At 41.3% G+C, this 10,303-nt stretch overlaps 1 protein-coding gene across 1 annotated transcript; it reads left to right on the top strand.

The window, feature by feature from the left end:
* The first annotated feature begins 208 nt into the window (after positions 1 to 208).
* LOC129732455 (beta-mannosidase-like) lies at positions 209 to 3,484 on the top strand. The gene is made up of 6 exons (XM_055693351.1): positions 209 to 488; positions 548 to 852; positions 929 to 1,293; positions 1,353 to 1,720; positions 1,777 to 2,250; positions 2,318 to 3,484. The coding sequence occupies exons 1-6, from the start codon at positions 374 to 376 to the stop codon at positions 3,379 to 3,381; spliced, it is 2,691 nt and encodes an 896-aa protein (XP_055549326.1). The 5' UTR covers positions 209 to 373; the 3' UTR covers positions 3,382 to 3,484.
* Positions 3,485 to 10,303: the final 6,819 nt, after the last annotated feature.

Genomic DNA, 10,303 nt, shown 5'->3' with positions numbered 1-10,303 from the left:
TTTATTTCATTTTTATTCAAGTTTCCAAAAATGTTTAACTACCAGCCAATGTTGAACAACATATTCAAAAAACCACTTCGACAATTTGAAGTGCCATTGAGTAAACTGCGCCCAACTGCTGGTAGCTAAAGGGTTACATAGAAAAAAGTGAAATTTATCACCCGGCTACTGAAACGAATGGCCAATCTAGTTTGCATTCGCAGGCGCACCGCATCGGAGGCAGTTGTTGTAAAGCTCCCAATGCCCATTTTGGTCACATTAACTTATTGCTCGATTGAGTATTAATTTTAGATTGTGCTTCATGTTGCAATCTAATATTTTGAGAAAAACGTAAAAAGAAAGAAACCGTGTTGGTTGGGAGCTTTTATTTATAATGATGAAGCGTTTAGTGATTCTAATAGCCATAATTTCACTGAAAAATGCGAAGGTACTAAGCTTTAGTGAAATAAATCTTAACAGTTCGTGGCGTATCGAAAATTCCAATGGAAGTAAGTTTTCTACTGTGAATAGTTGAGAAGAATGTACAATTTTACATCGTTTTTAACAGCAATACGGCTTACCAATATATCTTTGCCGTCTGGAATCTACAGTGCATTGGAAGAGGCCCGGGTCATTAAATCAATTTACGATTTTAAAAACGACCTCAGCACAAAATGGGTAGCACGTGAAAACTGGACCTACCTTCTGAATATACCGTGTACAAAACAACAGCATGACTATGATCACGTTATACTTTCCTTGCACGGAGTAGATACCTTTTCACTGGTGTACCTAAACGACGAGCTTTTAGGAGAAACGAACAACATGTTCGTCCGCTACCGGTACGATGTTACAACTCTGTTACGCAAAGAGGTATATAGCTTATTTTTTTAATCAGTTGTATGATTATCACTAATCCTGAACTTTCTTCGGATACTGACATTTTCAGTGTCCATCAGAGGTTCGTCTACGCATTGAAATTCGCTCTGCAGTAGCCGAAGCAGCGGCTTTGTCAGCCCGCTATCAACAACTAAAAGTGGTTCCCGAGTGTCCTCCCGAGGTCTACCACGGTGAGTGCCACATGAATTTGATTCGCAAAATGCAAGCCAGCTTTTCCTGGGATTGGGGTTTAGCAGCCCCATCGATGGGTCTATGGAAGCCAGTTCGATTGGAGTATTACAACTCTGCTAAGCTGAGTGATGTAACGTTTGCCCTGACAGAAGTAGGAGATTACTGGCATATTCGCCTCGGAGTTTATTTGGAAACAGGTACTCTTAGTAAACCAGTTGAGGGCACGTTGAGTTTTAGTATACTGTAAGTATTGGTTACGTTCCACAAGTGCTCTTATCAATCAATATAGATTTTATTATTAGAGGATTGACTGGCTTGGCAGAACAAACGATCACAGTTGAAGAGGATAGTGCAGAGAACGGTGAATTGCTTGTAGAAAATACGTTGAAGGTACCTAAGCAATCGGTTGAACGCTGGTGGCCTAACGGGCATGGCTTACAAAAACTTTACGAACTTCGTGTGCAATGGGAGGATGAAATACTAACCAGCCCTCAAAAACCGACAGAGAAGATTATTCGTATAGGTTTTCGAAGCATAGAACTTGTGCAGGATAAGACCAACGATGGGTTGACATTCTATTTTATGGTCAATAATGTCCCGATATTCATGAAAGGATCGAACTGGATAACGTCTTCTATTTTACCGGAAAAATCCTACGACGAAGACTATGGTAACTTAATCAGTAAATCATAGTTCTAGCCTAATCAGTTTTTCTTGTTTTGTTAGTAAAATATTTACTTACTTCCGCAAAAAGTACTCATATGAACATGCTTCGCGTGTGGGGTGGAGGTGTCTACGAAAGCGATCTCTTCTACCAATTGGCTGATGAATTAGGAATTCTTATTTGGCATGATCTAATGTTCGCGTGTTCTATGTATCCAGCGAACGAAGAATTTCTGAACAACGTTGCAACAGAAGTACGACAAAATGTAAAGCGCATACAGTATCATCCGAGTGTAGCTCTGTGGGCTACCAACAACGAGAATGAAGTTGCTCTGCGGCAAAATTGGTATGGAACTCAAATTAATCAAGAAGCCTACATCGAAGAATACAAGCAACTGTATGTCAACGTTATCCAAGCAGAAATTCTCAAAATAGATAAATGGCGAACGGTGCTAATATCATCACCGTCGAATGGAGATTTATCAGTTGCCCAAAACAATATTGCAGATAATCCACAAGATCCGCGATATGGAGACGGTATTAAAATTACATATATTCGCTGAAAACTAAGTATAATCGATGAACTTTTTAAACCTTTTTTTAGTTCATTATTATAATTATGAAGATGACGGTTGGGATCCCAACATCTACTCCGGAGGTCGATTTATATCTGAATACGGATACCAATCATTTCCAGCATTTTCGAGTTGGCCTACTGTAAGTCTAACTCCTGAAGAACTGACTGATTTAATTAATCACCGGCAGCACAGCCCGTTGGGTAACGATCCAATTCTACTGATGATCGAAAAAAATCTTCCATTACCATTGATTGATTCACCGGATTACTTGCGTAACATCATATATCTTAGCCAAGTATCACAGGCTATGATCGTGAAAACTGAAACCGAAGTCTATCGGTCGAAACGAATCGAACAGGGTACAATGGGAGCACTCTACTGGCAGCTCAACGATGTATGGATAGCTCCGTCATGGTCGAGTATTGAATACGGCGGAAAGTACAAAATTCTCCACTACTGGATGAAAAAAATATTCACGGAAAACCACATTGTCGCTAGTATCAATCGCAATAAATGGATGGATTTATACCTGATCCGCGATGCATTGGGAGTGGATGAGCAGTGGACTATACGCATGTATCTTCATAGCTGGTCAAGTTTCCAACCTGTCCATGAAGTGCTGTTCGATTCAATCATGGTGCCGGAGAACACTGTCGTTAAAATTGACAGTTTCAACATCCATAGTTATCTGAGCCGTTTCAATGCAAACCCAGCGGATCATCTCGTGCAATTTGAGCTGCTGTCGCAAAACGGAACTAAACTGTCAGAAAATTTTTTACTTCTCGATAAAATTAAAAACGCCTCTCAAAGTCCACGTCCATCGATAAAAATTTCTATTGTCGCTATGAAATGTAGTGTGATAACTAACAAAGCTACGTATAGTATCAAGGTAGACGTCACTTCCCCGGCTATTTTCTTGTACATGGAGCTAGCGCCAAAAAGTGACAGTTTAAAACAATGCCACTTTTCAAACAACGGTTTCCTACAATTTACTCCCTCAGTATCCGTTCAGTTGGAGTGTGCAGATCTTGGTTGCAAATCAAACCTGCATGCATCTGATATCAACGTTATGGCAGTAAATCAAATGTAAGCCAGGCGCCAAAAGTTTGAACTACACAAAGTTTTGTGTGTATTAGGTAAGAAAACATAAAGAGAAATAAAATATAATAAATGAAAATCAAATTCATTTGAATGCTCCAGATCAACGTTTATTTGTTTATACAATTGAAATTGTATCACTGACCGATATTTTGATTTTTTTGTACTAGAGGAAAAACTTATCTGAACTGATCGATCAGTAATAATTTTCGTAAAAACGTAGACTGCCTCAGGCGCAAATTTAATAGCGAAAGCTGTCTCTGCTCAATCTCTCAGCTCCCGGTTCTCTAAAAAAAAGGATTTACTTGATATGAAGACGTACTGTTTAAATGGTTGCTTTGTGTGTTCGTCTTATTTTTACAAGCTTCTGACAACAGGGTTTACCGGTAAGTTACGCATATTCAATTCCAACAGGACCAGAGTAAAAATGATCGATTATTACGGTACAAAAACAGCACGTTGGATTGGTATCATGCTCTTAGTGATAAATTTCAACATTGTAATGTGTAGCTAGGAAAAAGCGAATCTATATGAAGAACGGATATCATAAAATGACGTTTTATCAAAAAGGAACAACTGTGAAAATCGGCAATGACAGGCTAGAAAAAATATTTTTTTTACTTATTTTCCATGGAATGCCTCAGATATTAGTTTCTAAGAGGAGAGAAAATAACATGAAATAACTGAAAAATGTCCCCCAATACTGCCAACCAGAAACACTTTGTATGATTGTCTGTCTTTGAAAATATACTAAAGTCGCTTTTTACGCGAAGGATACGTGCCGCGTAAAACACACCGCGTAAATTACGGAATCCGCGTAAATAAAAACCGCGTAAATTTCGGAATCCGCGTGAAAAAATCGCGTGAAAAGCGACCTTAGTGTAGTTGTGTCCTTGAGAGAATGGGAATCTCGAGAACCTCCCCGAACTTCAATCTCAGACTAGACTTTATATTATAATCCAATCCTTTCTCATATGCACCCCTAAGTGTTGCATCGTTAGATGTTGCTGAATTACTATATTTTGCGGCAGTAAAACAGTAAGATACTTTATGTATTGATAGATCCAACGATAAACAGTTCACTGGCAACGATGTTATAATGACAATTTTACCGCCAGTACTGCCTCGGGATCATTGAACCTCTTAGCACTACTTTACCTCAACAGATAGTTTCTAATTTCTGGTTACACCACTGTATTATAAAAGTAAAATAAATAAAAGAAATATTAATTTTATGTTCGTGATTGGCAAATTTTAATATTTTTTCTGTGATTCGCTTATCCGGAAAACTCGATTATCCGGAATGATTTTTTTTTTTTTTTTTTTTTTTTGATACTCCGGATAATCGAGTCCGACCTGTATAACTAAACATACCAATTCCCAAGTAAAAAAATCCGGACCATTTTTTCAAAACTAGAGTTTATTATTTCATTTATTTGGCATTCCGTCATGACATAGCCTGATAAACAAAGTTTCTCCAATTCACTCGGTTATTGGCTGCTGCTCTCCAATCCCTTGGGCACCTTGTACTCTCCGCCAGATCTCGCTCACCTGGTCTACCCATCTTGCTCGCTGCTCCCCTGGTCGTCTCACGGCTGGTATCATTGTCCTCGGTTACCAGCAGCGTTGCCAGGTCATTTTTTTTAAAAACTGGAAAAGGCAAAATAAAAATCTGGAAAAAATGTGGCAGTCATTTCGTGGAGTGAAAGGTTAATTTTTCGGATAAAAGTCTTGGGGTACGCAAAATTTGAGGTGACAAAATTGCAAAATTTCGCGCCAAAATTGAAGTGATGACCTTTTTGCGGAACAGCGAAAATAAAATCTGGATAAAATCTGGATCATTCATGAAAAATCTGGATAATTGGACATCAAAGCTGTTTACCTGGATACATGTTCAAAAATCTGGATAATCCAGCTAAATCTGGATACCTGGCAACGTTGGTTACCAGTGAGCCAAGATAGACAAAGTCGTCGACTACCTCGAACTGATCGCCGTCAATCATAATGCTACTGCCTAAACGAGGTCGGTCGGCTTCGGTTCCGCCGGCTAGCAGTAACTTCGTTTTAGACGCATTTATTTGCAACCCAATCTTCCTTGCTTCGCGTTTCAATCTGGTGTACTGTTCTGCCACCGCCGCGGTTGTTCTGCCGTCAATGTCTATGTCATCAGCAAAGCAAACGAATTGACTGGATTTGTTGAAAATCGTACCCCGCGTGTTGATGTACGCTCGATTCATTACACCCTGTAGCGCAATATTGAATAACAGGCAAGAGAGACCATCACCCTGTCGAAGCCCCCTGCGGGATTCAAATGGACCCGACAATCCACCCGAAATCCGCACACAGCACTGCGTCCCATCCACCGTAGCTTGTGAAGATTTGGTCCATCGTAGCCGGCCTGATAACTTCCCACAAATCTGTTGGCTAGGGGTGAGAGGCGGCGGAAAATGATTTGGGAAAGCACTTTGTAGGCGACATTCAGGACGGTGATCGCACGATAGTTCCCACAGTCCAGTTTGTCGCCTTTCTTATAGATGGGACAGATAACCCCATACTTCCACTCCTCCGGTAGCTGCTCTGTATCCCAAATTCTTGCAATTAGCCGCTGCAAACAAATGGCCAGCTTTTCCTGGCCCATCTTTATAAGCTCCGCTCCGAACCCATCCTTGCCAGCCTATTTATTGGTTTTTAGCTGCTTTATGGCATCCTTAACTTCGCCTATCGTTGGGGCTGGCACGTCTTCTACATTTGTCACACCGGCGGGATCGCTTTCTATGCCGCCATGGTCTCCTGCCTGGGCGCCATTCAACTGTTCGTCGAAGTGCTGCTTCCACCTTTCGGTCACCTCACGATCGTCCGTCAGAATACTACCATCTTTATCCCGGCACATTTCGGCTCGCGGCACAAAGCCTCTGCGGGATGCGTTGAGCTTCTGATGAAACTTTTGCGTTTCCTGAGAATGATGCAGCTGTTCAAGCTCTGCAAACTCCTCCTCCTCCAAGCGGCACTTTTTCTTCCGGAAGATTTGGGTTCGCTGCATCTTCTTTTGTCTATGTCTTTCCACGTTCTAACGAGCGGCACCGCGCATTTTTGTCACCCGCGCAGCGTTTTCCTCATCCATCTCCCTCCTACATTCGTCGTCGAACCACTCTTTTCGTTGGGTTCGTCCCATATGCCCGATGACGTTCTCCGCTACGCTGTTGATGGCTGCTCTGATGGTTTTCCAACAGTCCTCGAGAGGAGCTTCCTCCAGCTGGTGCTCTTCCGGCAGCGCAGCTTCGAGCGAATGCGCGTAGTTTTCGGCGACGTTAGGATGCTTCAGTCGCGCGAGATCTAACCAAGGCGGGCGTCGGTACCGAATGTTGTTAACAACGAAGAGTTTTGGGCGCATCTTAACCATCACCAGGTAGTGATCCGAGTCGTCGTTAGCGCTCCTATAGGATCTCACGTCGAAGATGTCTGAGAAGCATGCTTGTCATTCTCCTCAGTATGTGAAAGGATAGGAGAAAAAATTCACCGCGCACTTCCCTTCCAGTATCTGCCTGCGTGTAGCAAATGCTTTCACCACACTGCTTCTTTCTCCACTCCAAAGTGTCTCAACCAGCTTATAGAAAGACAAACACACTTCCAACTCACCCCACATCTGATAGAAACAAGAGGGGTGAATCACTCTACAGAGAAAACGCAGAAATACACAACAGTGTCCACTGGCGAGTAGTCCGGAAGGTGAAAAAAAACCTACCGGGCAAAAGTGTAGTCCTCTTGTAGCTACATTGCGAAAACGAATTCCACCAGAGTAAATTTGACCGGCACGAGCAACGCAGTCTATTTTTTTTTTCTCCCAGTCTCTTTGCCTCTTCTGCCATGCTCAAGAAACCAACTGTGAAACGCACCGCAGATATTTAGCTCTGCAGTGTAATTATTGTGCATGATGTCTACACGTGTGAGAAAGTACACCATAGTTCATTGTCTCGCAAGAGAGAGATTTCAGATTTCACCGCAGTGCTTCCAGGAATTTCAGCAGATAAAAATCGTTTGTCGCTTCCTTCTAGCATGAGCGTTGATTAGCTCTTTAGTGTGAGAGCAGTTGTTCTCGCAGTGCAAGATGTTCTCCTGAAAATGTGCCAACAGTCAATCAGAACGTGGTCGATCTGTGTTTCTGTCTGATTTGGTGTCCTCCAGGTACTATGCACGGCCATTAGACTGGGACACAGTTGTATGGGAAAAAAGCGTTGGTGTAATTTTTTCGCTCCAATGCACTTTTCGTGTTCCTTATGGGTCCTGTAACAACTGTGTAACTTTTCAGATCGATCGGTGGAACCCCTGATTTGCGCCCGATTTTTAAAGTTTCCATACGATTTTATATGAGAAAATCCACATTTTCAAAACTTATCCTCTAGAAATTTCCAGTTGGCTCCTAAAAATATACCAATACATGATATTTGTAGGAAATTTTCCTGGGAATAATTCTTCTGAAGACTGTAAGGCGCTACAAAATTTGTAGAAAGAGTTTTTCACCTTAAACTGATCGAATGTCTGACGAACGGCTCAACATTGAATTTTTCCAGCAACACTGCGGCAGCATGCTGCTGTTGCAAACTCAACAACGTGATGAGAAACAGTTTCGCGTAGAATTAAGCTTGAAAGCGTGATTTTTCGCTCATAGTATCTTCGGAGAAAATGCTTAGAATATCAATCCCTATATTTGAATAGTATTCGTTGTGTGATTCATACCCCTAAAAGTGAGAAATCAGCTTTCTAAACACCCCTACGTAGTGAAAAACATTTTCGTGTGGAATTAAGCTTGAAGGTATGATGTTTTGCTCACGTTATCTTCATTATCGGAGAGCTTGCTTAAAATATTAATTATTAAGTTTTGATGTAGATTGATTACTCCCCCTAAAAGAGGGAAGTAAACTTTCTAAACACCCACGTCGTGTGACTCTGGTGTCTTTCAGAAAAGAGTTTGGTAGATACATAGCTACAATTTGTGCAGATACATGGCTAGCAGGTCACTACGAACCACGGTAAATGAAGTCTATTGAAAAAGAGAAAAAGAGAGTATTGATCTTTGGGCGAGATGTTGGTTGAGCGGGCACCAAGGTGGGCCGCTGAAAGATCCGAAACAACTGGAAAAGGGTAGGTTTTCAAAGTTTTTCTTTAGCTCCCCGAAAATGGAAACATCTTTGGCTCCAACTTAATTTTTATTACTGATAATTATTGCAATTAATATTGATTAAAACATATACAAAAATTCAACAAAAAAGGTTATCACCTTTCAATATTTCAGAGGCTTTTGTTGTCTGTGGGATTCGACAACTTGTAGCAAATAATTCTGTTGATCGGGGTCTTTTGTTGTTGTAGCCGCTGACAAGCTTCACGGCCTTTTCCGCAAAATCATTCACTACTGCAATTGCCTTCACGCGTTCTTGTGCTTCCAGATATTGTTTATTTGATTGCCATTTTTCAGGTTTTTCTTTAAAAAAGTCCGTTGAGATTTTCATGATTTCGAAAAATCGTTTCGTTGCCTTCGTTACAAAGTTAGAAAGTGTAGAGTTTTTCTGAATGTTATCAGCCTTTACTAAGACTTTAGCATTCTCAAGTTGTTTTGCCTTCTTAAGTTTTTTTTTGCTTCTGTTTACCTTTTTTCGCTACTAGAACAGACGAATGTCTTCTTCTTCCTCACCTGTGTATACCTCATTGGTTCGTAGTGACCTGCTGGCCATGTATCTGCGCAAATTGTAGCTATGTATCTACCAAACTCCTTTCTGAAAGACACCAGGGTATGATCTATTGAATTGGCACCAGAACCCAAGTTGTCACACGAGGTGGGTGTTTAGAAAGTTTACTTCCCTCTTTCAGGGGGAGTAATCAATCTACATTAAAACTTTATAATTAATATTTTAAGCAAGCTCTCCGATAATGAAGATAACGTGAGCAAAATATCATACCTTCAAGCTTAATCCCACACGAAAATGTTTTTCACTACGTAGGGGTGTTTAGAAAGCTGATTTCTCACTTTTAGGGGTATAAATCACACAACGAATACTATCAAAATATAGGGATTGATATTCTAAGCACTTTCTCCGAAGATACTATGAGCGAAAAATCACGCTTTCAAGCTTAATTCTACGCGAAACTGTTTCTCATCACGTTGTTGAGTTTGCAACAGCAGCATGCTGCAGCAGTGTTGCTGGAAAAATTCAATGTTGAGCCGTTCGTCAGACATTCGATCAGTTTAAGGTGAAAAACTTTTTCTACAAATTTTGTAGCGCCTTACAGTCTTCAGAAGAATTATTCCCAGGAAAATTTCCTACAAATATCATGTATTGGTATATTTTTAGGAGCCAACGGGAAATTTCTAGAGGATAAGTTTTGAAAAAGTGGATTTTCCCATATAAAATCGTATGGAAACTTTAAAAATCGGGCGCAAATCAGGGGTTCCACCGATCGATCTGAAAAGTTACACAGCTGTTACAGGACCCATAAGGAACACGAAAAGTGCATTGGAGCTAGTACTTATTTTTTGTCCCACCCTAACGGCCATGTTCTTGGAGGCTGCAAAGTCGATGAGTCTTGGGCCCCTTTCGTTGGTCAGCTGGTGCGCGCTGAACCTTCCAATCACCGCTTTGTATTTCTCCTCCTGGCCGACCTGAGTGTTGAAATCCCCGATGACGATCTTGATATCATGTTTTGGGCAGCGGTCGTACTCACGCTCCAACTGCGCGTAGAATTCATCCTTGTCGTCTTCGGTACATCCGAGGTGAGGGCTGTGCACGTTTATAATGCTGATGTTGAAGAAACGGCCCTTGATTCTCAACCTGCACATTCGAGGGCTGATTGGCCACCACCCAATCACCCGTTTCCGCATCTCGCGCATCTTTATAAAAGCTGTCCCCAGCTCATGCGTGTTG

The sequence above is a fragment of the Wyeomyia smithii genome, chromosome 1, assembly GCF_029784165.1.
Source record: "Wyeomyia smithii strain HCP4-BCI-WySm-NY-G18 chromosome 1, ASM2978416v1, whole genome shotgun sequence".
NCBI classification, from domain to species: domain Eukaryota; kingdom Metazoa; phylum Arthropoda; class Insecta; order Diptera; family Culicidae; genus Wyeomyia; species Wyeomyia smithii.
Note: the sequence above shows the minus strand (reverse complement) of the source record. Positions and strands in the feature narration are given on the sequence as shown.